Genomic DNA, 14432 nt, shown 5'->3' on the forward strand with positions numbered 1-14432 from the left:
TTTGCAACCCCATGAACTGTAGCCCACCAGGCTCCTCTGTCCATGAGGATTCTCCAGGCAAGAATACTGGAGTGAGTTGCCATTTCCTTCTTCAGGGGATCTTCCCGACCCAGGGATAGAACCTGGGTCTCCTGCATTGCAGGCAGTTTCTTTACCGTCCGAGCCACCAGGGAAGCCCCAGGAAGCAAAATGCCTTGTTGGTAAAACTCCATCCACTGGACAGTCCTTCCCATCTGCCCACAAACCAAGTCAGTCAAGACACAGAGGCTGGATTGAGAGAGTCGAGTTTATTAGCAATACACAAAGATGGCACGCCCGAGGGCGCCAGTCTGTGGGCTACACCGTGTAAAACTGTAGAAAATCCATAGCAAAGCAGAAAAGTCAAGTGAAGCTATTCCAAAATCGGGCAAATGGACTGAAAATGAGTATTTCCAATGTGAGTCTCTTCTGATAAATTTTTCTTTTTTTACTTTATGAATTAAATACATGGTGAAACAGTGAAAATATATTTACAGTTATTTAAAATGGACACTGCCAACATATTTAATTAAAAAAACCTTTCCCGTTTCTTGCCTGTTTCAAAGAGAATTTTAAATATGACTTTTGCTTTTAAAAAATACAATAAGGAAATAATTACATTCTTAATATGAAAACATTTTACAACTCACAGCCATGGTCAATTAACGCTGAACACGTATAATTTAAAAGTTGATGTTAAAGTTTAAAGTTAGTGTTTCCTTTCTTTTTAGAAAAAAAAAATCAAAGATTATCTTATTAAAAACACCTCTGGTCCCTAAGAACTATGATCTGATGATTCCATCTGGAGATTTCTTCCGTGGCAACAAATAGAAACACCTGGTGATGCTTGTCTGCTGTCAAGCTGGGTTTATCTGGAAGGACATAACTGGGTTATTTCACAAAAGATGGGGTGCACGTGAGGCCAACATTCCCTGTGCATGAAGCTCTCTCGTCTTCACCAAGGACACAGGACAGACAGTCCTGCTAGGGCTCGGGGCCCACCAAGAGGCTGCTTCTTTTTCTGGGATTGCTGAGCCGTGTGTAGTATGTGTGTGTGTGTGTGTTGGGGAGGGGCATGAAAATGTTAATTTATTTCTAGTTTATTTCACAGTATCAACCCAGTCCATCATGGGGATAATGATAAGACAGTAAGGACAAGAACAACAAAATACCCTCTTTAAAACTATGCCATGGTCTGAAATTATTATTTTTCCATTAAAAACCTTAATTTAGAAAAAAAAAGAGGAAGGCAACAGTTTAATACTGAAGTGTTGCTGAGTGGAGGTGGAGACGCCCGGGCGTCCTGCTGGCTCCTAGAGGAGGCATCGCTGGGCGGAGCGGCCCAGCTGAGACACAGGCACGCAGGGAAGGCCCTGCCCGAGTGCCCGCCCCTGGGCCAGGCCGCGAAGGCTCCAGTCCCAGGACAGACGCTGGTGAATAATCAGAGAAGGCTGCCCATGGGCAAAGTTTACATTTCCTTCCAAAGAGGGCGCTGACGCTTATTCTTCGGGAAAGAAAGGCTGGGGCCGCAAACAACAGCGTTCTGCCCACAACCCTCAGGCCCAGCCCAGTTTCAGCCCTGCGCTCTCCCCTGGGAAATGCAAACCCAGCAGTCTGTCTCAGTGAATAGCAGCCTGAACCCTTCGCTGGGGGCCGGCCTCCAGGGCCAGGACGCACGCCTTTCACTTTCTGCGACAGATTTTTCCAAGTTGGCACGTCTCCAGCCCATCAGGGTCATCCTGGGTTTTCACGAAAACGCCCCAAACTAGCTGAGGGACCAGGGAAGTAGACAAGGGGACGGTCCAGCTGGACAAAGCCAAGGTGTGTGAACCGAGGGGCCACGACTGGTTCTACACAGTCCCTAGTAGAAGAGCCTGGGGAGATGCGCGTGCAGGCACCCCGGCCCTGGCAGGCTCCCACAGACAGCTGTCGGGAGGCGGGGGCGCTGCTGGCTCCTCGGACCCCCAGACTGGCCCTGCTCAGCTCTCGGTGGCCTGGGAGGGGCAGTCCTCTCCCCTTCCTGAGCCCACGTCGAGGGTGACGTGGTGTGCCCTCTATGTCTGTGCAAAAGGTTGGTGAATGAATGAAAAAAACTATAAAAATGTAGTGTAGGCTACCCACTCCAGTATCCTTGGGCTTCCCTGGTGGCTCAGCTGGTAAAGAATCCGCCTGCAATATGGGAGACCTGGGTTCCATCCCTGGGTTAAGATCCCCTGGAGAAGGGAAAGGCTGCCCCACTCCAGGATTCTGGCCTGGAGAATCCTACGGACTGTATAGTCCATGGGGTCGCAAAGAGTCAGACACGACTGAGCGACTTTCACTTCACTTCATAAAAATGTGAAAATGAGGGGATTTTCAAAGTGGATGAACCCTTGCCAAAACAGAGCCAGGAACACAAGCCTGAGAGGCTGACAGTCGCCCCGTCCTAAGGGAAGGACCTCGAGACCCCGGGGAGGTGACCATCTCATGCCAGGGCTCTGGTCCGGCCACCACGTTCATCTCATTTCGGTCAGGATCCTATTTGGCCAGCACCCTGTGATCACGACCGTCTGTCGGAGGGATGGGGACGTGGCCCAAGGATCCGCTGCTCCCAGGGGATGGGGGCCTGCACCCCGGAGCAAGGGTCCAGGCCGGCTGCCTCTCCCCGGAACTGGCTCGGTCACGGCTGCCTCCTGGTCTCCCCCGGGGCGAGGGGGCAGCCCCCTGGGGCGCGTTTCAGGTGGGCTACAGAGATCGCTGTCACTGCCAGGATTCTGACAGGATATCCACGGTGTGTCTAATATGTACAGATATAAATTAAAAACTATACTTACTGAACATATACAAATAAATAACTTATTTTGAAGCAAATGCCTTAACTTTCTGATCGAATCTAAGATGTCGAGGGAAACGCATGACATCACACAGCCTGACGCTGGCGGCTTTGACCCCACGGCGCCCGTTTTACGCGGCTGCGGGGAACGAGACAGGGTTGAATCCTCTGTTCTCTTTAAAAGGCTTATGGTTGTGAAAGTGAATTTAAAAACGTGGGTTTTTTTAGGCAGGAAATACATACACCAGGAGTCTGAAGACCAGGGCCCAAATCCTGCCTCTGGTACCAACCGCTGTCCTCGGGTGCCACCCACAGAGATGGTCGCGGCGACTGCTGCCAACCGGCCCACAGCTGGTTGACTCCGCCCACCTGCGCCAGGATAAGATCACCTTCTCCCTTCTCAGTAACGATTGGAGCCTGACCGTCCTCTTGGACAAAGCCGGCTACCAATCAGAGGAGCCGGACAGCCATGATGGAGAACGCTCACTTGACTGCAAGGCAGCCAGAATCTATAGTGGCTCACAGTTTATGGGAACTCAGCTTCATATGACGCCATGTGGTCCAGCCTCCTGTGTGGATGGGAGAACAGGGGGAGCAGCGCCGGGGAGATGGGCTCCGCACTTCCTGCCTGGATTTCCTGGGGTCGAGGCCACAGGTATGGGCGAGACGCGCCCCCACCCGCTGTATCAACTACGGAGGATGAACCTGAGCTTTGGGAGCCAGGTGGCAGCTCGCAGACCAGACAGCCGGCTTCGCGAGAAATCCAGGCTTTTCAGGTGGGCTCCGGGTAAACAGGCTTCCCTGATGGCTCAGATGGTAAAGAGTCTGCCTGCAAGGCGAGAGACCCGGGTTCAAACCCTGGGTCGGGAAGATCCCCTGGAGAAGGAAATGACAACCCACTCCAGTACTCTTGCCTGTAAAGTCCCATGGATAGAGAAGCCTGGTAGGTTACAGTCCAAGGAATCGCAAAGAGTCAGACACGACTGAGACTTCACATGGTCCAGGTAAACAGCTTCCGGTTCTGCTGCGAAATTCCTAGGCACCAAACCATTGCCCTGCTCTGGTCGGTAAAGCCAGCCAGGGTCCGTGCTGGCCTCAGGGGCCACGCTGACCCTGCTGCCGACAGCAACACTGGCCAGCGTGGCCTGCAGAAAATGTGAGCACCAGGACATGGCCACAGGACGCTGCCCGCTCGCCTCCTGCTCCTGTATCTGACGACAAACACCCGTGGGGCAGTGGATGCCAGGCCCGCTCTGGCGGCGGGGGGCAGAGAGCCCGTGCACGCGTGTGACTGGTCCTTCGGTCAGCATGCAGGGGCCTCCGGGGTGACTGATGGCTGTGCTGGGCAGTGGCCACGCTTCCCACAAGGAGTATTCCTGAGAGGTCCCTCTGCAAACGGGAGGGCTGGCCTGATCCTCAGACCCAGATGACCTCAGCCTGTGGATGGGCCTGTCCCTATCACATCTCAGGCTCCAGAAACATCCCACAGGAGGCAGACAGTGATGCTGCGAGAGACCCTGCCTGGCAGCCAGGCCCCTGGGGAACGAGTGTGTCCGTCACCCCAAGGCCGCCCAGGGCTCTGAGACCACCCGCCAGCTCTGAGGGGGCCGCAGGGGGCGTGGATGCTAGAAAAAGCAGGAAAGGACGCACACGACGTGAAGCACCCTAACCCTCTGCCGCCCTTCCAAAGCGGGGCAGATCACTCATAAAATACGGCCCAGAGGCTCTGGCAAGCCCTGGGTGCTAGGTGCAACCCAGGACGCAGAAAGGACGTTTCCTTAAGGTCTAAAAAGTGTCCTGGTGACAAAATCATCTGTTCATAAAAGGTTTGTAAAAACAGACAAACTGCTTCACAGTATAGCTCTGTGGTGACTTTACCAGGCATGTGGGAGGCGCTGGTGAGACTCATGGGGCAGTGGGGGGGTGGGGGGTGTCCCCAGGGCGCCCAACCGAGCAGCGGGCAGCCAGAGGCCCACGCTTTGCCCAGAGTGCAGAGCGTGTCCACGTCGAGGTCCCTGCGGGGCTTCGGTCTGGAGGGGCGGGGACGGGTGGAAGCCGCCGTCTACCTGGGCGGGAAGCTGTGGCTTCTTCATCTGCCGGAGCGGGGAGGCTCCCCACCTTCTGCCCTTGGCTGTCTTTTCACAAATGAAGTTGGAAGCCAAAGCGTTACAAGTAAATCTCTTTAAAGGGAACCATTATACAGTAGAGAGGGTATGCGCGGCGGGCCTGGGTCCTGGCGCCTGAGCGCAGTCGCGGGGCGGTCACTCGGCGCTGCGGGGGCCGGGCGTCCTCTGGCTCTATGTCCCGTTCTTCAGCTCCCACTCCTGCCAAGCGAGGGGAGAGGGGGCATGTGCAGGTCCACAGGGCACGCCCGGGGCCGGGGCAGGCCAGGCCGCCTCCCGCACGTGCTGGTGCCCAGATGGGGAGGACGCGGCTGCCCAGAACTGGACGTCGGCCCTCCTCACACTGGGAAGCCCCGTGACGGGCGACCTGCCACTCCCCGGCTCTCAGGGGCACACCCTCTCACACTCAGAGCAGCCCTCTTTGGGAGTCAGGTATTACCCTAGGAACACTGCCTGGGATGACGGCTCTCGATGAGAACCCAGGATGAGTCCGAGGAGTCCCAGAAAGAAAGACGACCGTGGGAGCAGAGGCCACATGTGCGACGCACTCACAGGGGGATGGACGCTCCCGGAGGCCGGGCCGGGCCACCACCCCTTTCCTCCAGCCACGGCTCCCCTGCCACTACGCTCGGGAGTCCCGGGAAAACCCCGCTCAACCCCATTCCGTCAGGGAGGCCCTGGGCTGGTCTGAGTGGCCAGCTGTGCGTCTGCCGCAGCCAAAACCACAGTTTACATTTATCGTGAGGGGAACGCGCAGAGCACGCGCCTCTGCATGGCAAGGGCAGGCCTGCGAGATGGGGCCTTCCAGGGGTTAATACGCTGGGAATATTTTTATCGCATTTCCCTTCTGCAGATAATTAGGGGGACTTTATGGGACAGCTCGATTCTAAATATCTCTCAGGCAAAACATATTCCTATGCAAACTAAGAATACTTAACGGATGCTAAGGAAAGGTGGAAGGCAGGAGGAGAAGGGATGACAGAGGATGAGACGGTTGGATGGCATCACCCACTCGATGGACATGAGCTTGAGTGAGCTCTGGGAGTTGGTGATGGACAGGGAAGCCTGGCCTGCTGCAGTCCATGGGGTCACAGAGTTGGACATGACTGAGCGGCTGAACTGAACTGAACTGAACTGAAGCAAAGTGACCAATGGCGCACAATCGCTCTTTTCTCCAGATTTACCCACACACACAGGCTCGGTCAAACGCATGCGCCACGAAGGCAGACAGTGCAGGTGCTGTTTATAACCGCCACCGTCACGGACCCACCCGTGAACAGGGCAGCCTGCGGCCAGCGCTCAACACTGGCTCTCATCAAACACCAGACCCACTTTCCAGAAAAACTGTCTCTCCCCAGCCGATCTGCACGGGGCTCCAAAACCGCCAGAGAACAAAGGCGACGGCAGCACAGACGGGCAGAACCAGAGCTGCAGGCTTTCCTGACAACAGGAGGGAGAGAGGGGAGGGCGGCCGGCCTCCACGTTCATCAGGACAATGAAGCTCACCCGGACGAAGTAGGGCGACTGGACCAAGTAGGATCTTCCGCAGCACACACTGTCAGCTACGCCACCCAGAACTGCCTACTTTGATAATCTATAGCTTTTTTGTTGTTGTTTAATTTTCTGAGATTCTAAGTTTGGCATCAAAACTTTTCAGTGGGCAGTGCCAGCGAACGGCCGAAAGGCATGACGGGATGGCCCCTCGGGCACAGGTTTATGGGGTGAGGTGGGGGGAGGCCGGGGAGGGGTTGGAGAAGAGCACGCCTTGACTTTTTTTTCTGTCTTAAGGATCCCATTGGTCACCTGGCCAATCTCTGCTTCATCAGTGAAGACACAAGTCAGAAGAGGCCAGGAGGCAGAACCAGAGCTGCAGGCTTTCCTGACAACAGATGGTGCGGGCCTAGAGACCAGGCCTTGGCCGTTTCTGACTCTGAAAGGACGGCTTCCTGAAGGAGGGTCTGACTTTAGAAGAGAACTGGGAAGATACTCGTGGCACAGTATCTAACATACGGCAGCGGCACAACCGAATCAGGAGGCCATGCTGGCTCTTCAGCCCCCCACCATCCCCAACAGACTCGGTGCTGAAGTGCCCCCCTCCTGCCTGCAGCGGCGCTGGGGTTGCCACCCCCCCAGGATGCCTGCTCCCCTTCAGCGCTGCGGCTCCCCCAGCGGGCGGGGAGGGCACTCACCTTGGCTTTCCGCAGCACGTGGCCGCGGCAGGGCGAGTTGCCAGGGGCCGGCCGGCTCTTCTTCAGGACGGCCGCACTGTTCACGGGCAGTGGGCCCTCTGCATCGCTGGTCTCACAGCTGGACATGGGTGAGTTCTCCAGAGTCCGATGCCTGAAAACTGGAGACTGTTAACAGAAAGAGGAGGCACTGGGTGAGGCGTGGGTTCCAGGTCAGCAGTATTTTCCATGAGGGAAATGTTTAATGAAGAAAGCGGGCTTGGGAAATAGGCAGAAATGATAACCGAAGAATTGGTGCTTCTGTGCGGTGGTGCTGGAGAAGACTCGAGAGTCTCTGGGGACTGCGAGGAGCTCAGTGCAGTCCATCCTAAAGGAAACCACCCCTTAACATGTATTAGAAGGACGGATGCTGGAGCTGTGGGGTGTGGCTCCTGGTAGTGGCCACAGACCAATCTGGAGGATGCCTGACCACTTACAGCCCGGTCTCCATGGGTCAGAGCAAGTCCTGAGATGGAGCGGAGCGAACCTGCAGTCGCCCAGTCCCCAGTGAGATTGCAAGCTGCTCCTGTAATTTGCTGTCCTTCCCCAAACGAGGTCTCGAGGACTGACTGCCCTGTGCTCACTGCGTAACGTGTGATGGAAGACACTGGTTAGAGCATACAGAATGTCGTTTTAGGAGGACAGTGCTTCAGTGACCATTCCTAGGGGTGGCTGAGAACCCCCCTAGAGGCTGCAGCCAGCTTCTCCACATTTTGCTTCACTTGGAAATGCCTTCAAAGGCCACTCTGGCTGAGGGGTAGGGGTGGGGTGGGGGTGGGGAGGAGGGAGCTGCTCCATCTACCCCCCGGGAAGCCGAGCTGGACCCCGACAGGGGCAGCCCGTGCCCTCCCCCAGGACAGGTGTGCCTCGTGGCAGCCGCTGTTCCCAGGCTGTGGTCAGGGTGAGGATGAGGCTGAGAGCCGCACACGGGCAGATGGCAGCTCTGGGGTCCCAGGAGGGGACTCCAGAGACAGGAGCAGACCCGAGGTAGGGCACAGGGAAGGAGAGCTGGCAAGAGGGGGCTGAGGGGGAGACCCTCAAGAAGAAGGGAGGGTCCCAGAACGTGGGGTCACTCCAGACACCGAGAGCAGCGATCGGTGCCCAGAGACACGACATCAGATGGAAAGAACCTGACCAACCCAATATTATACCCAGATTTTGCCAAAAGGAAGGAAACAACTTGGGGTTTCCACCACCTTTGAAAAACAGTTCAGTGAGACAGAGAAGAAAAAATTCAGGGTCCGTGACCTTGAAACACGGCCAAGAGCGCGTTTCAGGCGGACACGTGAGCTGTGTCTTGGTGAGGCTGGTGCTGGGGGATGGGGATGGGTCGCGACCTGGGAGAGCGTGCCTGGCCCCTCTCCCGGGGAGCAGGCGGGCTGTACCTGCGGGCTGGACGTCCCTGAGCGGGGCTCGATGGCCAGCCCGAGGGTGATGCCGCCAGCCAGCGCCTTCTTGAGGCTCTCCTTGACCTCTGTCAGCTCCAGCTCCAGGTTGACGCGCTCTGTCTCCTTCTGCTTACACTCCTCCTCCAGCTTCTTCAGCTTCTCTTCCAGGACCACCTGGGTCTTCCTGCCTGGAGTCCCAGAGGAACACTACTGCTCCAGCTGAAGGCAAACACTTCCAAGCATTCGAGGACGGACATTTGGGGACCCCCTGCGAGGCGCTCAGCCCAACCCTGGGGGTCTTGCTCCCCACCCAACTAGGGTTTTTCCCACCAAACTCCAATCCAGCAGTTCCTGAAAGGAGCAGGGTCCCTTCCCAAATGCCCTCCTTTGTGTAGCTGGGAGAATATGGACTGGGAAGCAGAAGACCCTGATTCTCACAAATGGCAGGAATTTGGGGCCTGGACCTCAACACCCTCATTTTAAAACTGAGGAATTTGAACTAGGTGGCTCCCAAAGGTGCCACTGACTTGAAACGCCTGAATATTTTTCTGTTCTCATTTTTTTCTACTCTTGAGTCATCTTATTTGCTAATACAGTTCACATCTCCATAGAATATAGCACATTCGCTTTATTTATGTTATTTGAAATGTGTCGTGGTGACACAGGAGGGCAGATAAATGTGCCCATTGCACAGATAAGGAAACTGATCCCAAGGATTAACTGACTGATGGGCATGGCCCCAGCCTGGTGCCTGGCAGCACACGAGGGTTCTCTTCTTCCAGGCCTGAAGCTGGTCTAATCTGTCTGCATCTTCACTAACCTGCAAACTGGAAACACAGAGGGAAGGACTCTCTTCCCATCCTGCTGACCTGGGGGCTCCTGTTCAGGTCTCTGCCTGAGCCTCTGATCCCTTTCCCTGTCCCGGGGTCGGGGTGGGGGCGTCTCACAGGAGATACCACCTCCTGCCCCTCCTACAGGCTGTCTCAGACTGGCACACACCGGCCTCCCATCCTTTAAGCTCTGAAAGTGCTTTCCTTCTTAAAAAATCACGTAGGCACAAAGTCAGGGATGGCTGGAGCTGCCGGCTAACTGCTGCACATCTGCCAGATCCTCTGGCACAGACGCCGATGGAAAGCAGGGGCTTTCCTTCCAAACTGCCCTGGTCTCTGCGTCCCTCCTCCTCACCCCCACCCCCAACCCGAGGCCAAAGGATCACAGTCGACAGCGTCATCCTCGCACCAGGATCAGACTCAGCCCTGAGCAGAGCAGACTGACGTTTTTGCAGGGCCCACCCCAGAGCCTGGCACTGCTCGCCCAGCTTCCCAGGGGAGGAGGCCTGACGACAGGCCTGACCTAGAGACAGACGGGCTGCAGTCCGCACTGGGGTGCCCTCCTCCCCCCTGACCCCCCGGGGTTGCTTCTGTCCCCCTGGGCTCTTCCCAGATCCCATCCACGAGTCCGCCACCACCCTGCTCCTGCTGATCCCTCTGCAGGGAACAGGGGGCTCCTTCCAGCCCCACGGGGGAGCCTCCCACCTACGCTTCTGCGGACGACGTGTCCTCCCGCTGAGAGCCCCGTCACAGCCAGGGACCAGAGCTCTGGAGCCCTGGGGCTCATGCCCCCGACAACTCGGCCGTCAGCACCCGAGGATGGGACAGCTCCCGGCACCCACCCAGGCCCCAGTAGGGGCCTGGTCCTTACTCCACACTGTGGCCCCTGCCCCAGGCTTCCAGCAAGGCTTCCAAACTGCGAGAAGCACCGCGTGGAAGGACGAGAGCCTGGTGAGGGTCAGACCCTGGGCGGAGGCGCTGGCTCCGCGGAAGGGGGCCCCCGCATACCGGTGTTCACTTCAATGGCTGCCCTCAGCCCCTTCCTCTCCTTCCGCAGCTGGGCCAGCCTGTCTCGCAGGCCCTCCCGCCTCTTCAGCAGCTCCTCCTCTTTGGCCTGCAGCCGCTTGGCATCTGCCTCCACCCGGTTCTTGCCATATTTGTACTGGTCGGCATCTTTCAAAATAGAAAGCATCGGTAGGAAATTAGGTTTAACCAAGCAGATGATGGGCCAATTCATAAAGCCCGTTTAGTCCTCCAGCTCCATACAATGAATTCAAAGCGAGTCATTTTGCTAATCCAACAAGGAAAAAGAACAGGACAAGTTTGAACCAAACAGAAAAGTAACTGGTTCCGATGATCCGATATTCTTTGAAACAAATTTCAGAGATGAAAACAGAATGTTCAGTTCAAAATCGCTCAGTCATGTCCGACTCTTTGCGACCCCAGGGACAGTATGAAGAGGCAAAAAAATATAAAAGGATATTAGAAAATTTCTTTAACTCCTCCCATCGAGACAGGATTCCACGTATACTCTTCAGTAAGATCGAGAGTGAACAAGACATTCTGCTATCTGAGAAGAGGGGTCTATTGGCGCCAGAGATAATCTCCTGATGCACGCGGGCCTCGCGCCGTCACGTCTGACCCTTACAACGGTGCTGTTGACTCTTCTACTGACTCTGATGGCACCTATGCCCCCTCTGGGGTGGCAGGGCTGGCCCCTGGTGTGGACAGAGATGGTAACAGGAATTTGCTGGGTGCGTGGGCACATGAGAAGGCGAAGGGGCACGCAGAGCCGCGTCTGGAGCCTGGCTGCCTGGGTGGGGGTCCCAACCTGCCACCCGTGCTGTGTGGCCCCCAACAAGGCCCTGCCTCGCCCTGTGCCTCCGTTTCCTCACCTGCGCGACGGGGGGAGCGAGAGCGGGCAGTTCACAGGGTGGTGGTTGCTGTTTATAGTCCCTTAGTCATGTCTGACTCTGCGACCCCGTGGACTGGAGCCCACCAGGCTCCTTGCGTCCATGGGAATTTCCAGGCAAGAATACTGGAGTGGGGGTGACATTTCCTCCTCCGGGGATCTTCCCGACCCAGGGATGGAATCCGAGCCTCCCGTGTCTCCTGCCTTGTAAGGTGGCTTCTTCACCGCTGAGCCACCAGGGGCGCCCTCAAGGGGCTGTTAGGAGGGTGAATGAACACTCGTCGGAACTCTGAGCAAGCACAGAACAAGCGCTAGGTAAACGGTCATTGAACACCGAGAGCAGATAACCGAGCAGAGAGGAAACTAGCCTTAAGGACAGTGGGCAGGCTTGGCCAACACCACACCACCAGCTAATATCGTGCTGAACCCCGAGCCTGTGCTCTTATCCTCTAATTAGGCTGGCCTTACCAGAATAATTAAGGCTCACAATTCTGTGAGAAGACACTTGAGAGTCCCTTGCACAGCAAGGAAATCAAACCAGTCCATCCTAAAGGAGATCAGTCCTGAATATTCATTGGAAGGACTGATGTTGAAGCTGAAACTCCAATACTTTGGCCACCTGGTGCGAAGAGCTGACGCACTGGAAAAGACCCCGATGCTGGGAAAGACTGAGGGCAGGAGGAGAAGGGGACGGCAGATGATGAGATGGTTGGATGGCATCACTGACTCGATGGACATGGGTTTGAGCAGGCTCCGGGAGACAGTGAAGGACAGGGAAGCCTGGTGTGCTGCAGTCCATGGGGTCGCAGAGTGGAACATGACTGAGCAATGGAACAATTCTGTAGCTCCCATGGTCTCCCGACGCCCCCGCAGCTGACCGCTCACACCTGACACGACTCAAGGCCTCCCGCACCCCCGGCCTTGGGCGCTCACATCCCACGAGATACCACAGTGGTTTATCTGCATGCCTGACACTGTCACTAGACTGGAAATGACTTCTGGGGAGAAGCCGTGGGGGAGGAAGGGGTGCCACAGTCAGTAATAAAGGCAGTGGACCGGGCAAGAGGCCACGACTGTGGGCCAGCAACTGACCTCCTGGAGCCTCAGCTTCAGCCCCCGTAAAGCAGAAGTGCTAAAGCCTACCTTGTGCGTTAAAAAAAAAAAAAAAAAATCGACGCCTGTGCTAAACCCCTCGCTCTGACAGGACAACGTGACGCCTGGGCCGTGGTGGACACCCCCAGGCAGCTCTCATCCCAGTCAGCGGTAAGGGAGCCCCCAGAGCACTGTCCACCCTCCCAGGCAACGGTGAGCCCTTTCCAGCCACTGCCAGCGCCTCTCCTAAACCCAGCATTCACCAGTTCTTGCAAGGCAAACCACGGTGACCGCGTGAAACTGCATTTACAGAAGCAGGTGCACAGCCGTCAATCTTGGCTCAATCTTCCCCTCACTAAAAACCCACAAACACCCTCCCGCCCCAAAGGATATTAAAAGGATCGCAGCATGAGAATGACCAAATCAACCACCTGAAACGTAAGGGACTCCCCTGGCGGCCCAGGGCTCAAGGCTTCCCCTTCCAGTGTAGGCGGGCCCTTCAATCCCTGTTTGGGGAGCAAAGATCCCACGTGTCTCAGGATCAGAAAACCACAACATAAAACAGAAGCAATATTGTAAGAAACTCAACATAGACTTTTAAAATGGCCCATGTCAAAAAGGAAAATCCTAAAAAGGCTTGAAAGAAAAGCACTGCTCTCGGGGGGGGGGGGCGGTGGATACCGCATATTCTACAAACAGCGTGCAGTCCAAATGCGGCCGCTCGCTCCGATCTAAGCTGCTTCCTGACAAAGCTGTGTGCAGTCGCAGACCGCCCCCTGCATCATTCAGTCCCCGTGAAATAAACGCCATCCGGGATGCAACGCAACAGGCTGAGCGCGGCAAAAACACACCGCAATTTCTCCTCTTTCATCACTGGCTGCCACCAAAGGTAGCAAGGACTCCCCACCGAAGGCCTCATGAGATAAGGAGAGCAACTGTCTGGGAAACAGAACAGGAGCGGGTGCTGAGAGGTGGAGGAGGCAGATTTCCTGCGGCCCGGGCTCTACAGCACAGGGGACTACAGACACACTACTCTGTCCCCCACCTGCCTCTCCCCAGGTGGGCCAAAAAGCGTAAGTACACCTGACTTCGTGAGGGAAATAAGGTCTGCCCGAAAAACGAGGTTAGAAAGAGCACTTTAAACAAGGGACGACAATGAGGCCCAACGGGGGAGTGAGACCGTGTCTGAGAAGGGCAGAGCCGGGGAGCTGATGTACAGGAGGCCCGTGCTTCCCCAGGGCAGGCACCACGAGCGCCCCGGAACGACAGCGGGCCCGTGCACACCCGAGGCCATGGACGAAGCGCCATCTCACTGCCGCGTGCTGAGTCTGAAATCAAGCCACCGCGTGCTGAGTCTGAAATCAAGCAGCCAGGTGCCGAGTCACCCGAGTTGGGGCTACTACCTGGGGGCAGCTACGCTGAGCCCAGCTCAGAACGTGTCAGCCCAGCTTCCCAGGTGGTCGTGTCAGACTGAGCTCCTAACTCCCACCTTCCTCCCGGGGAAACTTCCCCGACAGGCCCACACTCGGCGAGGCACTCCCGGGCCCGCTGAGAGCCCGTGCTCTGAGGCCTGTCTGGAGCAGCGTCTGCCTGCAGGACCCCCGGGGACAGAATCCCGGGTGCCCACTGCCTGGTCTTCCATCTGCAGCCCCTGCCCGACTGGCTGGCTGAAGAGCGATCCAATACAGCCGAGGCTGAAGCAAATACAAATGCGTCCGCTGACCGAGCCCCCGGAGGCATGCGTCTGCGGATCATGACGGACGCTGGGCACAGGCGGGCTCTTCCGCTCAGTCTGGCCCCTGCCGGATCTGCAGCCTGGAAACCCGGTCCATGCATGGGTTCGGGGAGACCTCGGGGAGCCTCATCAACTCCCTGAGCCTGCGTCTACACTCGCACATGGGATGGACCATGCCACCTCCCCGATCCGGGGTGGGGGCCGGGGGGATGACACGGCAGGACAGAGAGCACGGAGGGGTGGGGGGAGCAGGGCTCCTCACAGACCCTGAAAGAATCCCGCGGTCTGAGGGACACG

At 56.7% G+C, this 14432-nt stretch overlaps 1 protein-coding gene across 2 annotated transcripts in view; it reads right to left on the reverse strand.

Annotated features, from left to right (window-relative positions):
• Positions 1–268: 268 nt before the first annotated feature.
• AFAP1 (actin filament associated protein 1) overlaps positions 269–14432 on the reverse strand; it is a 150052-nt gene continuing 135888 nt past the window's right edge. The window contains exons 14-17 of one of the 2 annotated variants that reach the window (XM_069594799.1): positions 10405–10569; positions 8564–8754; positions 7143–7307; positions 269–5154 (exon numbers count right to left, since the gene is read on the reverse strand). In XM_069594799.1, coding sequence (XP_069450900.1) covers positions 5128–5154; positions 7143–7307; positions 8564–8754; positions 10405–10569 — 548 coding nt within the window. In that variant the 3' untranslated portion in view covers positions 269–5127. The remainder of the gene's footprint in view (positions 5155–7142; positions 7308–8563; positions 8755–10404; positions 10570–14432) is intronic. The other variant, XM_069594800.1, reaches the window with a different exon arrangement.

The sequence above is a fragment of the Ovis canadensis genome, chromosome 6 (genome assembly GCF_042477335.2).
Source record: "Ovis canadensis isolate MfBH-ARS-UI-01 breed Bighorn chromosome 6, ARS-UI_OviCan_v2, whole genome shotgun sequence".
NCBI classification, from domain to species: domain Eukaryota; kingdom Metazoa; phylum Chordata; class Mammalia; order Artiodactyla; family Bovidae; genus Ovis; species Ovis canadensis.